Here is a 16,998-nt window from a genome sequence, read left to right as displayed (position 1 = left end):
TTTTACGGAGGCAGATGATTTTGAATGACTGTAGCAAAACTTGCACGTTCTTTCTATACATTCCATGCCGAGCCCACCTCTGCAAGCAGGCCAGGGTGCAATTAACCAAACCACGCCCCGCCCACTACTGAGAGCTCACACTAATCAAACAAACAAGGAAAAGGGGTTAAACGCCTTCGAGTGCGAGTGTGAGCACACCCTAAAGTGTAGTTCCGTTTTTACGCATACATGAGGGTCCGCATACAGTGCATTTTACGCAAATTTCCTCATTAGAATAGTATGCGCACCACCGGATTTTTGTAATCGCACGTACTTTGCACGTGTACGCGCATGCACATACAGAAGAATGTAGTATGTAGCCCAGGAGGTGCATTGCATTTTCTTGCAATCGAACATCCCTGTTTTCCAATTCGCCTACTATGCCCTTAAAGTATGCACCGTATTTTCCGGACTATAAGTCACATTTTTTTCATAGTTTGGCTGGTCCTGCGACTTCTAGTGAGGTGCGACTTGTAAGTAAGTATGAATTAATTTTGACATATATAAACCAAGAGACACCATTACCGTCTACAGTCGCGAGAGTCCTCTATACTTACTTAAATATTATTTTAGTGTACATACTTTACTAAATAGGTATTATAAATTTCGTGATATATCAGTAACAAACTTTCCCGGTACCACCATGGTCACATGATTCGGTAAAACGTTAGGTCTTCCAGGCAACACGTGTATATTTTTTCGGCCAGGTGTAGCGAGTGGAGGGACGCGGGAACTACAATTCCCATAATCCCATACGTGCCACTCTGATGCCTCTCTACAAGTGGAGCGACAATGGCGGAAGCATAAGAAATGCGAATTTTAAATCTGAGGTGTGGAAAACGTTTGCGTCTGCTGTGACAAGAAACGAGAAATGTGATGGACATACAAAAAACGAGTTGGAGGCTGCAGACTTCCGATTGGGAAGCACGCCCCTGTATTGAGTGAGCTGGTCTCAGCTCTAGGTCCAGCTCCAATAAGTAAGCTGCTATTTTAATTTTTACTGAGTTGTTTTTGTTTTTAGGAATTTGCCCATCTTAAAACCCATCGTCTTTTCTTGATTCTACAATCACAACTGTTGCTTTCATAGGAGTACCAAGCATTAGCATTAATAATAATACAAATAATAAACTAGGTCAATTGAGGGAGTGACTCAATTCCTAAAACCTGACTGATTGGGAGTTGTTTAAAGTTGACAAACTAAACTGAAACTTAATTTTTTTATCTTATTACATGGTCTAATTATTTTTGTCCTTTTTATGAAAATTGTAAACACTACACTACACTTTGAACATTGTAATGTTCAGTCTTGTTTAAATAAACACTTATGGCAGTTTTTCCAAGTCTTCATTTGTTTTTTCCTTTGTGCAAATGTTCCAATAATTATCGTACCCTGGGCACCATACCGAAATACCACCGTACCGTGTGGTTTTTTGTTTTGATACCGTTACATCCCTAGTACTAAATCTAACTTTGACTATTATTTAGTACTGATAGTATTCGAATTGGGGCGAAGAGACTATGGCATTCGAGTACATACTCCGGGCTTAAGAGTGTAAAGCACCATAACCTCTCCATATACTTGCTTAAAATTTATCACAGTTTCAAATGAAGACAAATTTACAGTATTATAATGTATAGCAAAACTACAAGCTGTCTGTCTTACAAAAAAAAAACATTTAATTTCAATAAGCCACTGAAAGGTTTTGTGAAAAAAGCATGCCGTCAATCAATTCCTCCCTCAAAGGACCGGTTTAAAAAGAGGGTGAAAAGCTTAATGCACAGTTTATTAAACTGTTATTTTATTATTATGAATGGTACACAGATAAGAATACCTTTGCCTTGAAATTCCCAAACCTGTGAGGGAACCGTAAAACTGCTAATTTGAAAATAATTGCCTTTTTAAAAAAAGATTTAAATGACATTTTAAATGACAAAACATGACATGCATTCTTATATCTGAACAGAAGGTAGAAACTGACAGGTTATTAAAAAGGAAAGGTGCTGTCCTCAATCTAACATTCAGCACTGTGTCCACACAGAGAAAGGATTGTTTGAAGTATTAATCGAGGCTGTATAGTTCGCACTGAGGGACGACTGACTGGCTGTCCTCTCTCATTAGCAGAGCCGACTTTTCCTGCTTCCCTGTCTGTCAGTGCACCGTCGATTGGAAAAATAAATAAATAAAGGTCTCTCTGAATCACACAGCTCCAAACTACAAAACTGGCAATGAGAACGAACAGAGGAAGATTTCTGAAAGCTTTATCATGTGACCTCAAATCCCTGAGGACAGGCATTAGCTGTGCTATGTGTAGTGCGTGATCTGTGCCGTGGATTTCGAGCCTACGTGTCTGTTAGGTAGACTGTTTGGAGATAGAAAAAGGAAAGCGTGTGCCTTTGTCACCTCAGAATTATGGGGTTATGTTTTGATTTAACTCTGGATGGCAAAAATAGGTCTGCTGCTTTTGCACGCAATGGCATGACCCCATTATAAGCTTTCATGCTCAGGGCCAACAACCCTTTGCCTAGCATGAGCATGAGTCCACAAACCCAATGAGGTTAAAAGAAAGAGCAGTGCTTTATTTAGGAATCCTATAATGCCCTGCTGTCAGATTATTGTTATCAAAACTCTGATCTGTGGTTTTGGTGGGTGGGCATTATACATATATAATATACTTTAAATAAAGATTTGTTGGTTCAACTTAAAAAGGTAAGTTACCTGATTGCCTTAGAAAGTTAAGCAGGTACTTTTTTAAGTTGAACCAACTTTTTATTTTTTTTACAGTCTATACATCTATACAGTCCAAGGGGAAAATATGATAGACTAGACTGTTGTGTGACTCAATTTGGTTGAACTAAAATTAATATATCCACAGTTGGTAGTCACAGTCCAAATGTTTAAAGTCTGAAAAGATTGTTTTTCAACCCAGAGAGTACAGTTCCATTTGGACGGACACCAGGCGTTCTTTAAAACTACAAAATATTTTGTGGTCTCACACTGTCAAAACCATCATGACTAGAGAGGTTGCTCGGACACCACTAGCGCTGATTTCACTTTTATAGCAGTATTCTTAAACATTTTCTTACACTTAGCCAACCACAAACTCATAAGGGAAAACCGTTTTTGGAGCAAAGGATCAAGCACAAACTCAGTACTGGTCCCAGATCCACTCTGTGGATGAAGAAATTAACACTGGCAGATGCCTCATGCAACATGCTCCATAAAGATTGAGGGCATGATATATATTTAAATAAATAAGATCAAGTGACTACTGCTAGATATCTGGCACACTGACTCAGCTAAGTGACATCATGACCCCTTTTTGCTGTGATCATCTTTAACACAATTGAAGGGTCTGACATGATGTGAAATTCTGTACGCTTACAATTGACAATTGTGCATATACAATTTGTTGAAAGGCGTGACCCTGCATTTACATGAGTGTCTAAAAACTTACGATAAAGATTAGACAGGAATTTCTTTCGTTTCTTCACCTACTTTCTGATATGCATTTATTTTAAGTAAGGGATAATGTATAGGCAGCCGGATAAAGAAATAAGCCCAGACTGTGTGATCAGGACCGGACACAAAGCTTTCAGATTTTACATATGACAAGATGTTCAAATGTCACAAACACACTTTTTGGTTTATCATTTGTAAATTTGTGTAATATTAAACTGTACCTGTCAAAATTATTGGAGCATCCTGGTAACAGTGTGTTATTAGTAGTGATGCACCAATGTATCGGCCGCCGATATTTATCGGCCGATTTTTGATGAATTTGAAACCATCGGCATATCGGCAATAGCAAGAGAAAGGCCGATACCGATTGTTTATTAAATAACTGCATTAAGAAATCCATTATATGTAAAAAAGGAGTTAATGTTGTATATAAAATAAATGCTGAATAGCAAAAACCACCTTTGAAAGTTGTTGTGCTGTCTTATTATATTTGTTTTAGCTTAATTTGTGCCTCTCTTATTATGTTGGTCCGTTGAATGTTAATTAGATCCAATCCATGTTCAGTAAAAATAATTTGATGCAGAAATAAACTAGCTAATAGACCAACTGTATAGTATTGTATATACAAGTGTTTAATATCGGTATCGGCATCGGCCAGAAGTTGTCTGTTTAAATCTGTATCGGACCAACAAAATCCTATCGGTGCATCCCTAGTTAATAGTCATATGATAATAAAAAACGGCATATGTTGGGACTGGCCAATAAGAATCAAGCATTCCAACGGAAAAAGCAGTGGAAAAATTAAATTAAAACACAATTCTCAACAGCCCTGTGATTAAAAACTAATTGCAAAGATGCATTTTATGCCTAATATGTATATATGCTGTATACAATCCACATTGCAGTTGAAGAGCATAAATGCAAAACTCTTGTCTGACATGTTTTCTTGCAAATTAGCTTTTTTTATCAGACTCTTAATGGTTCTGCCAACAAACTGGTATTTCTGAACTGCCTGAGGCCGGGATTAAGCAGTTTTGAAGGTTAAGTATTTGATAAACCTATAATCTGGCGCTCCTCAATATATATAAAATATACTTACTTTTAAAAAAATGCTTTGTTTTAAATCTGAGACGTTCTCCAGTAACCAATCCAAACCTCTAACCATGTATACTAATGACCCACCTTCCCTAGCATGAACAGTAGAACATAAGAACTACTCCTTATCCAGCAAGCTGACATTAAAACTAAGACATACATTGCTGGAGCATATATTGATGGAGACATGTTGTGATGATTTTGCAGGCTACCAAACTACCCGGCTGAGACATACAGTACTATATCTTTGGATTCCCCGAGTGTTCATTAAATTTTTAAACATGTCCATCATCTAATCTGGGGTGTCAGGAGAGACAGGTGCCAATAGAAGCAGTTCATCCCTACTGGAACCTCGGAGTGCTTTAGCCTGAGGCTCTACTACCCATAATGCTGCAGGTTAGAATATAATATAGCAGGAACTGGGTAGGATAAAGCCATCTATGCTGACATGATGTACTGTACATCCAGGCATCTGATTGCTATTTGACAAAAAATGACTTGACTGAAACCGAACAATTTCATGCTTTGTCAGTTTCTGGGTGAACACATTAAATATAGTGAAATGAGGCAGTGATACTGAGAATTCCTGTAGGGTTGAATTGGGTGTGAACTCACAGATTAGCCAGAAATTACTTTTTTAATATTTTTAATCATTCCATATTCATATGACTCATTTACCAACTGAATGCACAGCGATGAAGCTCACAGTCACTGGTTCAGAGACGGCTGACTTGTCATAACACAGAGGTGATGAGAAAATAAAGGCAATACTTTATGATGTAGCTCCACTTTTTGAACTGCTGTTACATCACTTGTTTAAAGCAGAGCCAATAAGCAGTCATTAATTACGACAAATAATTTAACAAAGACATACACTGAAGAAAATTATATAAACGCAACACTTTTGTTTTTGCCCCCATTTTTCATGTGCTAAACTCAAGGATCTAATACATTTTCTATACACAAAATGCCTATTTTCCTAAATTATTGTTCACAAATCTGTCTAAATCTGTGTTTGTAAGCATTTCTCGTTTGCTGAGATAATCCATCCACCTTACAGGTGTGGCATATCAAGATGCTGATTAGACAGCATGATTATTGCACAGGTGTGCCTTAGGCTGGCCACAATAAAAGTGTTGCGTTTATAATTTTGTTCAGTGTAGATATATAACTTGCATGGGGTGAACATCTTTAAAAATATTTTTTATTCATTGATATTAAAGGGCACATATTATGACCATTTTTACAAGATATAATTTAAGTCTCAGGTGTGCCTAGAATGTGCCTTTAAAGTTTCAGCTCAAAATACCCTATAGATCATTTGTTATGGCATGTCCAAAATGTCTCTATTTGAGTGGGAGCAAAAAATGCGGTTTTCATGTGTGTACTAAGGCTGGGATGATGTTGACGCAAAAAATACATTAGACCCACAACGGCGGGGCCATAGAGTAGTAGCAGCACGAGTGGCTCCACGCCGGTTTCACGCGGCACACGTGAGCAGCACATGCTCGAGTAACAGGAGCGGCGCTGAAGCAGCAGTGCTGCGCTTGTTTTGGTGTCAGGTCTATTTTTGCAAAATGAAATAATGTGAACTTGAGATTTTGATACTGTTATTAAACTGCAAAGTATGCGTTGCAAATGCAGCCGGTGTGAGGGCACAATGGCCACGCGTGGCAAATGCTCTCACCCTTGTGGTGTGAAACCGTTGTAACGTTACTTTATGTCTTCATTGATTGTTGTCGATGGGTCAGTGAGCACAGTTACATGCCAGCCAGGACTATTCAGGTTTTAAAAGGAATCCACCCATAATTGTCACTAATGTGTCATGTAACTGTGTTCACTGTTATGCCGTGGGAATTATGTTGGTGACTAAAAGCATCCATATAAGTAAATAAAATAAAAAATAAAAACTCATATTTTACAAGTTGACTCTTTGCCTAGAAATTGCAAAACCATACTTGTGTAAGTATTTTGGGTGACCCTTTTAATTTTTTTATTGAATGCTACACATCAAGTTGCTGTTATTTTCATCTGAAAGAAGAATTACACAATGCACTTTTTTTATTAAGCTAGGTTTATGATATATAAATCAACATGTATTAATTGCTATTAGTCAATTAATGGGGAGATAAACAAGAATTGAATCGAAATCGAATTGGACTGAAAAAAAAAGGTTAGATTAACTGATTTATCAAAAAATAATCACTAGATTAATTGTTTAAAAAATAATCGTTTATCCCAGCCCTAGTGTGTACCTTTAAAATACAAATTATTTACTGCCCCCACTAACTTTCCAACAGACAGTAAACACTTTTGGTTAAAATATATCTGATTCTTGTTAATATAGACTTTAGCCGCATTAGCACTACCGCATGCTAACAAACACATTTAGAAAAGCTTTCTCAGTAAAGTCAGTCAGTTGCCATGGGTAGGGCCGTATCAATGTGATGTCACATTAACAAGAGAATCAAAGTAGCATTCAAAATGAGACGGCTTTGGTTTAATGAGGATTAAAAAAATAAGTGGGTGGATTTTTTTCATTGTAGGGTTGTTGTGTTCATACACTGCCAAAAAACATTTATGTCCACTCGTAAAAGTGGATTTTGCATAATATGTTCCCTTTAAATATTAATTATTCTTAAACATTCAATATTTTCTTTTATATAAGTATAAGAGAACTGATTTAATATAATCTCACTACTTTCTGAGAGACTTCCTGTCATGTGACCGTTTTCACCAAATTAATTATAGTATAAAAGTCTTCTTCATTTATAAATCTCCTTTAGCGATACAGTACATCTTTTTACAAAATTAAAAGAAAAGAAAAAATTATAAACATAAGCTACAAAAACAGACATGGCCATAGACTACTAGACATGTCACTTTTACTTATTTAACTTAAACGACTTAAATGTGGAGTGGAAGTCAAAAAGCACTACTTAATGAGCGTGTATTACACAATGGCCAATTTATTTTCAGCGGTTTAAAAATGCTGGTCGTAACCACCATGATGGAATGCTATCTGCGGGCCTTTTAAAAGCTCTTTAAAAGCCTCGGTCATTCGAGAGTAAGCCAGACTAAAGAGCTTTTCAACACTATTAACCTTTCACAAAAGCACCTTGATTAGCACTTTCCACCCTTTATCTCTTGAAGGGAGTCAGAATAATTCATCTTTACTTGAAGAACTTAAAGAAAGAGTCTTTTTAATCGAGTGGCGCTCTGCTCCACGCACGGCAACACTGTTGAGAAACATCTACAATCTAATAGAAACAGACACAATACTTAAGTGAATAAACCTATTGAAGCTATGTGATGGTGACTCACTGTTTGAGCTTTGGTAGCTTTGCGCCGTTTCACGCAGAATTTATTTCCATTAAACTAGACAATGATATCACAGAGCAATTAAAAGAGCTCAAAGCAAGCTTGTTAAACTGTGTCTCAGTGCATCATATCTGGGACCTTTACATTTATCAGACTGGTGCATTGTTGAACTGAACCATATTTATGGTTGTAAAAGGTCATGGGTCCACACGGATGGGTAGTTTCATTAATTCGCTCAGATACACTGTTCCATTACTGCGGTACAATGAATGCTTGTGCCATGAGTATGGGATTGATTTGTATTTCCATGTGAATCTGCACGTAAAGAGAGGTCAGATGGCAGAAAGATATTGAGAACATTAAAAGAGGTCAGCAATGGCTTCAGGACATATAAGGCAGCACCTAAAATCCCATCGATTTGGATCAGTGCAAAAGAGCGCATATGCTAAAAATGTCAATGGTCTATATATGGCCTCACCCCTAGACTTAACAATACAATTCTACAATAACAATAGATCTATAATAAAACCATGTGCATATGACAGAACCAAAGAAGTTTCAATGAGGAGGGTTTAATGTACATACTACATGCGGTCTGTGTCCTCTGCAAAATAAATGACACCTATCCATCCTGTTGTCTAATTATTCTCCATTAATCAGCAGGGAATCAGACCTGTCACCATTGTTACAGCCCCCTCCTCTTTTTCTCATCCTTCCATAGCACCCTGTACTTAACACCCACGCTGCCAGACGGTCATGCCCAGAGCATGGCACAGGCCTGGCATTGCCATGGTAACCAGAAGAGCAATTGCCACCAGGGTATATGTAAACAGGACCAGCCAGAAAATGATAGGGCTGGTTGTTGATGTTTCAAGTGAAGGTTGTAAAAGTGGTTACTTTAATGAGAACCGCAAAACACCCAATACACATGCCAGATAATTCCACTGAGGATTAGGTGCTCTGCATATTTCATGCAGCTTTGCATTGCCAACACAGATGAGCAAGGCAAACTAGTAGTGTGACATGCCATGTTAATATGCCACAGCAGCCTTAGACTAATACAACCATTTTTTATTTTTATTAAATACAACTTTACTAAGCAATCTATGACGGTCCTTTGAGACTATCCAAACACAACGAATGCTTCTGTGTGGTGAAATTTGCACCGTTTAAGGAAAAACAAGAAAAGTAGGTGTTTTGTTGTTAATGAGAACGAATGTTTCCATTACTTGACAATCATCCCATTTATTTCTTTACTACAGTATAGTGTTTTTTTTAAGCTGCACTGTTATGGCATAATTAGTGTTTTATTATAGTTAAGGGTAACATTAGGGAAAATGTGAAAATGATTTTCCTTCAAGGATGTTCCTAAACCCTTATAACACTATCTTCCCATCAGACCTTTTAATACCCCAAACACATATGAAAATTAAATTATTACATTATGTATCTTTAAATGCATTACAATCCAATTCATTTAGCTTTACAGTGTAACTGATCTTGCCTTTAATTATTCATATTTGTATCTTTTTATAGTCTATTATATTGTATGTGCCTGACAATCAAAATCAAAAAGAATATTCCAGAATCATACACTTACAGATTATAAGAACATACATCTTTAAGAAAATACAAAGATGTGTTATTATTTAGAAAACATTTTTTAGGAAGTATTGCATTAGCAGCGCAAAAGGTCATGGTTTCAACCCAGGGAACACACATAGGGGTGTGCGGGGCAAAAACTAACGCGGGGTTAGTTGTAACACGGACTCTTTACATTGTTGCACGAGGTTGAGCGTTTTATTTTTCTGGTATTTTTTTCACGCTGCCAAAAGAAGATCTCCCGTAAATAATTGGAAACATTTATGTTTTTTCAGAGAGTTATAAACAACTGTTTTGGTGGCATGTGAGTAAATTTTTTTTCTTCATATGTTTTTTTCGGTTTCTAAGTTGGGTGTGTAAGATACCAACCCCTATGCCATGTCATATTAATCAGTGTCTTGTTGACTAAAGCATAGCATCGTTTTGAAATATGTCTGCAGTTCTTAGCAACTTTTTTGTTTGGCTTGAAAATATTTTGACCCAGTGGGGTTAATTGTAACGCTGTGTTAAAACTAATTCCCCATACCTTACAATATGAAAACCGCTAACGTTAGCATAATTCTTGCCATTGTTTTAAATAGGCTACACACAAATGATTGCTGGCTGCCAACAAAATAAATATGCCTGTCTTATCAAAAATCGTTTGTCAAATTTATTTTTGTTCATATCTTTAATATTGATTGAATAAGGTCACATCAAAGATTAAAATCATAATGAAATAAATGGCTAAAATCAGACTTTGATGCTCATTATCTCCGAATTTGATTTTGAAACTGAAGTATGATTTTCCAGACTGGGTCACATATAAAAAAAATTTAAGAAAAGGGCTGGATGAATGAATACAGTGTGGATACCTGTCTTTTATAGACAGATATATAAACAATATCCATTTCAAGTGTATAAAAAATAGTATTGAAATATTTGCATGCAAACTTAATTTTTAGCAAGTGTTTCAACTAACCCCCTGCCTGATACAATTAACCCCACCTATGGGGTAAGTTGTAACGTTTGCACTTCTGTCACGTTTGGTGTAATTGTCCTAGAATGGTAAGTAATAGAAACAAACTTCAAATGTTCATTTGTAGCAGAGATGTGTGTGTTGCTTGTGTAAAAAAATAATTAATCAAACTCAAATATTTTTGAATGATTGAGCCAAAACCAAAAAGCATTAAAAAAATTATAACTTGTAATTTGGATAAAATCGTCTGCCAAATGTGTAAATGTAAATGTCCTTATTCTATTTCCAATTCTGTTTTCCTTATTACTCCTAATGGCCAATAATTCCCTTATTCTTCTTTCATTGTGTATACACTTACTCTGCCAACTCTTCCAAGCTCCGGTACACATCATCTTCATTCAGTGCTGTGTCCTCTGCTGGAAAGGGCCTGGGGAGAGAAGAAAAAGAGTGTTAGCTATCACATACTCCTCAGACACACACACACACACACACACACACACACACACACACACAGAAGAAAGAATATCTATCAGTCATGTAGCGCTATTCACCCCTCAACATCCATAATTCAACAGGTGGATTTATTCAGTAGTGGTCTACCTTCTTCATGATTGACACTTGAACAATGTGACAGATGTTTAAAAGACACTTATCTGATTTTTAACAGAATGCTGCAGGCGCAATGAAAAGGCAGTGGTAACGTTGAATGACACAGGCTTTTGCAAGTTGACAGGAACACGGAAACGGATAAATGCGGGTCAAACTTCGCACTCCTTTGAGAGCTGACCAACTAGGATTTTAAATCCGGGGTTTATGTACATTCGCCGGCCAATTAGAAAACATTAAAGGTCTACTGATCAATTATTCAATTAATGGCATACCTATTCCTCCAGAGATCTCATCAAATCACTAATCTCACACATCGTGAGGGGGTCAAAGGTGCTGCGCAGCATGCAAAAAACATGAAAATAAAGTGATTTGGAGGCATGGCTTGTCACATTCGCTTTAGTGTGTGTGGGGCACGTCTCAAAGTCACAAGGTTTAATTGATTGAATTCACACCTTGGAATAACGCAGCCTTTTCTACCCAACACAAAACATCACTGCTGTGTGACGCCTTGACTTTATGAAGCTCTTAATATTACGACTGGAAAGAGGCAATTCTTAACATGGGCGGTTCTGCTCTTGTGTGAAATGAAATGAGCTATAAATGCATTTAATTTTCCACGTTTTCAGGGTGGAAATGGCACAATAACCAGCTTTTATGAGGCCCACCTGGATGAAAAGAGCTTATCTGCTTTAATGTGTATTTTTACTCTTTTCATAATTAGTAGCGCTTACTAAGGCAAGCATGACTATTAATATTGCTCAATATTGCTTAATATGAGGATTCAACCAAACCCCTAAAGCCAATTTATTAAATTCTTAACTGTAGATATTGTTTTGGAGAGTTGGGCTATTACTTTTCTACATCAAGTGATGTTTGGGTCTTTGCCTGGGAGATGATAAAACAGACAGAAATACTGGGTGATTTAGTGGGCTGTTTTTAAGTAACTAATATAACGCCTCATAGGAACCACATAAGAAAGCAAAAAACCCACAGTTCTGTCTCTATAAAGCTGTCAAAGAGCACTGATAAAAATGAAAAGCTGTGAACTTCTGTCATATTACCACATGCCTTTAACACATGATGGAAATTGTTGCCCGTTTTATAGATTTCAGACACACAAAGTCCTCCTTCATAACCAATGACATCAGACATCCTCAACCACACAAAAACAGTTCCCACCCACTGGCCAAAGAAATGCAGGTTAAGTGAACTGGAGATGCCTAATTGCCACTCCCCCAACGGTTGTGGATTAACTTGTGTATGGATTTACCAGTTTTGCCATTAATGTATAGCCATAGATGTAGGAATGGCGTTAAGAATAAAAAAAAACAGAGCGAGAGAGAAAGTGATAGTGGAAAATGAATAACAGTTAACAGATTGCCATACTATTAGCTTATATACATAAAATAGCTACATAAAATACACAAGAAATATAGATATTATAGACACTGACAAAGTGGTATGCTTTACTTTGGCATTGTGTTTGGAGGACCTCACCTAAGGGGCTGTTTACACTTGGTATTAAGATGTGTTTTCATCGATCGGATCACAAGTGGACGAGAGAGACACATCACGTTTACACCTGGTATATAAATCCGTCTCTTTTGTCCACTTTCAACCGCTTCTGTCCTAAATACTGTGAGGGGGTAGTCTGTGAGAAGGTGGGCGAGTCTTTCTGCTGTCATTCAAACCCGAGCGGGAGTAATTATGAGTTTATATGGACGCAAACTAGTCCACTGTTTGTTTAGCAAGTAAACATGCTGCACAGAGTTTTGTACGTGTGTATGTAAGAGCTTTCTCAGCAGCTCAATTGATGAAATATGATCGCGCAACTTTCACACGCTTTTAAAACGAAACTACGGAGATCAGGCGCTTTAGTTTTATCAATGAAAGGCAAAAAATAGCGCTGTTCACCGTATGTTCACGCCAGAAGTCAAAAAAAGACGTAAAACTTGTGCTCAGTACCTCAGATTAGATAAATGGGCGGAGGGAAGGCGGTCGCGTGTGGCTGTTCGAACACATTCAACCACATATGCGTTCCGCAACTCCAAAGCGATCCGATCGAAAGTGGTTTCGACTACCTCTGAATGTGGTTGAAAGTGGTCGAAAGTGGACGCGTTCAAAACGTTTTGAACACCGTTTACACCTGGCATTAACGTCGTCCACTTGTGATCCGATCGACGAAAACGCATGTTAATGCCAAGTGTAAACAGCCTCTAAGGCTGTTTGGTCATCTCTAAAATACATGCTATCAAAAAAAAAAACCTCACCATGAAAACCTAAATTGTTCGTGTTTGACGGTGACAACAACATCATTCATTTTCTCATTATGATGCATCAGAGTCATTGTGGGAAGAAAACAACCTTCAAATGGATACATTACATATTAGGGTTGAAACATGTTCCTTTCACCTCTGGTCTTGCCTTGTGTCCTCCCAAAACAAGGTTTTGTGATATAACCAGATTTCAGATTGTTGTATAACATGATGGAATATATAATGATAGCAGTGATAATAACCTCTTTACGCGGCTTCATCAAGTAAATCACTAATGAAACATCTTAGGTTCAAAAAGGACTTCCTACTCATCATCGGCAGAGGCGTTCTCATAAAGAAGCTCACAAATGTTACGCTAATGAATCAAGTCAATTAAACACTGCTTCCACAATCTCCTGTCTGTTTTTAATTTCGAAGCAACAATAAAGTAATGGTTTATAGGTTCTCCTGTTACCGTATCTCAAAGGGTTTTTTCTAACATTTGTAAGTGCTTTGAGACTTTAAAAAGAAGCAAATTTAATTAAGTAGCCAGTGATCAGACATTTCTGTAGCTCATTGCAACATTATTCCTGTAGAGCATTGCATTAGCATCGCAAAAAGTTATGTGGTCGTCTGGTCGATCCCATGAACATACATAATGATAAAATGCATACCTCGTAATGCACTGTCAGTTGCTTTGGATAAAATTGCCTGCCAAACATATAAATGCAAATGTAAACATTTCCCCATTTCATGTTTATTTATGAATAATATTGTTGGAAGAAATGCAGAAATGTATTTATGATTCATTTATTTTTAACACGCTTGTCAACATCATATGTTCTAGCAGCCTGGTTTACGGTTTAATTCTCCTAATAGCTAAAATCAAAATATTGTATATTTCCTAATTGCTATAAGATCCAGCAGCAAGGGTAAAACATTTTTATGTGTGTTTTTACCAAATATTTCATTAAATTACTTGTGATCAATTTATACATCACACCTTCACACACATACTAGTAGAACAATTACATAAACCATACAACCAAAATGTAGCCTCAGCCACATAAACCTACTGTAGACAGAGACACAAACAAACAAACAAACAAACAAACTCACAAACATGTAAAAAAAGACCCCCAAACTTAGGAGCCATCTCTCCTCCTCAATACAACTTTCCATAACAAACCTGGTCATTTAAAATGAGTAAGATAAAAGCTAGCTGCATCTCTGTGTGTTAAGCCTGAAACGCATTAGGCAAACACGTGCTTTAATTGGATTTGGCAGACGCATCTGTCTTCCAATTTCATTTATGTCCAACCACACAGTATCCCTGGGTTTTATCTCACAGAAACAGATATTTGCTCTCTATTCTAAGAGCGACAGCTCAGAAGAGCTCTGAGAATATTGAAACGTGAAGTAGTTTGCTCAATGGAGCGACTGAAAGATGTCTAGAGGAAAAACGATTTATTTTCTAGTATGTTTCACGAGATTTAAAAACGTAACAAAGTATGATTACCAAACCAGCTCAGGCTTCATGACCATACTTAAACAACCTATACTTTTCTTATAGACATGCATACACAAGGACTTCGACCATTTCCAAACCAGTTTTAGAATATGTAGAATAGGTTTGCCAAGTTCTTATGCAGTTGCTATGGTATTGGCTGAAGCTTATATATAGAGCTCTGGATGGTTGACAAAAATGCTTGGTTATTTCAACCCAGTGTTTGGTCAAAAAAGGTTGGACCTAGCCAGTGAGTTAAATTGATTCAGAAAATGTTATATACCCTGTTTAAAAAATTCTGTTGAATTTACAGTATTACTGGGTATTACTGGCAACTAGCTGCCAGTAACTTACTGTAGATTTTACATTTATGTTATTTACTGGCAACAATTTGTTCAAAGTTAAATGAACATTAAACCGTTTCAGTCTTTATCTTCTTCAGTAAGTTAGGGGCTGTTTACACTTGGTATTAAGATGTGTTTTTATCGATCGGATCACAAGTGGACGAGAGAGACAAATTATGTTTACACCTGGTATTTAAATCTGTCTCTTTTGTCCACTTTCGACCGTTTCTGTCCTGAATACTGTGAGGGGACGGTCCATGAGACGGTGGGCGAGTCTCTCTGCTGTCATTGAAACGCAAGCGGGAGTAATTATGAGTTTCTGTCGGAGTCCGCTGCTTGTTTAGCAAGTATACATGCTGCACAGTGTTTTGTACGTTTATATGTTGGAGCTTTCTCTGAATTTTCAGCGCAATTGATGAAATAGGATCGCGCAACTTTCACACTTTCAAAACGAAACTACGGAGAACACCCGCAGTAGTTTTATCAATGAAAGGCTAAAAATAGCGCTGTTCACCATATGTTCACGCCAGAAGTCAAAAAAAGACGTAAAACTTGTGTGGCCACATTCAACCACATTTGAGTTCCGCAACTCCAAAGCGATCCGATCGAAAGTGGTTTCGACTACCTCTGGATGTGGTTGAAAGTGGTCGAAAGTGGACGTTTTGAACACCGTTTACACCTGGCATTAACGTCGCCCACTTGTGATCCGATCGACGAAAATGCATGTTAATGCCAAGTGTAAACAGCCTCTTACTGGCAACCAGCTGCATAATTACAGCTAATTTTTTACAGTGTACAATCCAGCAATTTGGGTTGAAACAACCCAGCATAGGTTAAATTACAACCCAACGGGTCATGTTCGTTCCTTTTTGACCCAATGCTGGGTTAAAAATAACCCAGCATTCCTTAGAGTGAAGGTTGTTTTGAATAGTTGCAGGGTAGTTACATTTAAATAAATGCTGGGTTGTTTTTGAATCCATGCTGGGCAAATATTAGACAGAACACACAGCTGAGTTAAAAGTTTACTAATCCTGGCTTGTTTCAATCCAGCTGCTGGGTTATTACAACTTATAACTGGGTAACAACAAACCAGCATTGGATCATTTTTAACCCAGTGGTGTTTTGTCCAATATTTACCCAAGATGGGTTAAAAAAACAGCATTTTCTAAACTCACTTTAAAAAAAATGCAGCATGAAGTTAAAACTTTATTGTAAGTCAATTCAACCTATTTTAAGTTCTGACATGCTGTTTGTACTCAAAACGTCAAGCAATCATGACTTAAATTTTGCATTTTGGATCCATATCTTAATTATCTTTGTTCATTTAACTTATTTACTTACATAAACCATAAACTTAAAAATTCAAGTGCAATTAACTTAAGAGTATCAGTTCAAAATACAGTGAGGAATACCCATAAGCCCTTGCACTTGGAAATTTGGAATGATTTATCTTTGTTCCAAGAATAACAACTGATGGGACATATAAACCAGTAGATAATAAACATTTAAAAAAAAAGTTTTACACTCTTTGTAACATTATTGATGTTTGTTTTGTAAATTATTGTTTTTTTGTGAAGTCACCGTTCAGGTGATCAGTGTTTCCTTTGGTATGCGTGCGCCACATTTAACTCATTGTATTTCTCTCCACTATAATGAAGATACACATGAACAGTGCAGTTTGTTGTGTGCTTCTGTAGAGAATTAAATTAATTTATTGATTGAGATAGAGTCAGTCCTAAATACCTTTCATTACACATTGTTATATAAAGTTAAATGACAATTTCAGTTCAGTCTTTATGAACACCAAG

The 16,998-nt window shown here is 37.0% G+C and overlaps 1 protein-coding gene across 6 annotated transcripts in view; it reads right to left on the bottom strand.

Moving 5' to 3' along the window:
- The window catches only part of vav2 (vav 2 guanine nucleotide exchange factor), a 194,604-nt gene that overhangs the window by 53,768 nt on the left and 123,838 nt on the right, over positions 1 to 16,998 (bottom strand). For all 6 annotated transcript variants that reach the window (XM_065244206.2, XM_065244208.2, XM_065244204.2 and 3 more), the window contains exon 4: positions 10,834 to 10,902. In XM_065244206.2, the coding sequence (XP_065100278.1) occupies positions 10,834 to 10,902 (69 nt within the window). The remainder of the gene's footprint in view (positions 1 to 10,833; positions 10,903 to 16,998) is intronic.

The sequence above is a fragment of the Paramisgurnus dabryanus genome, chromosome 18 (assembly GCF_030506205.2).
Source record: "Paramisgurnus dabryanus chromosome 18, PD_genome_1.1, whole genome shotgun sequence".
In the NCBI taxonomy this organism is placed as follows: Eukaryota; Metazoa; Chordata; class Actinopteri; order Cypriniformes; family Cobitidae; genus Paramisgurnus; species Paramisgurnus dabryanus.
Note: the sequence above shows the minus strand (reverse complement) of the source record. Positions and strands in the feature narration are given on the sequence as shown.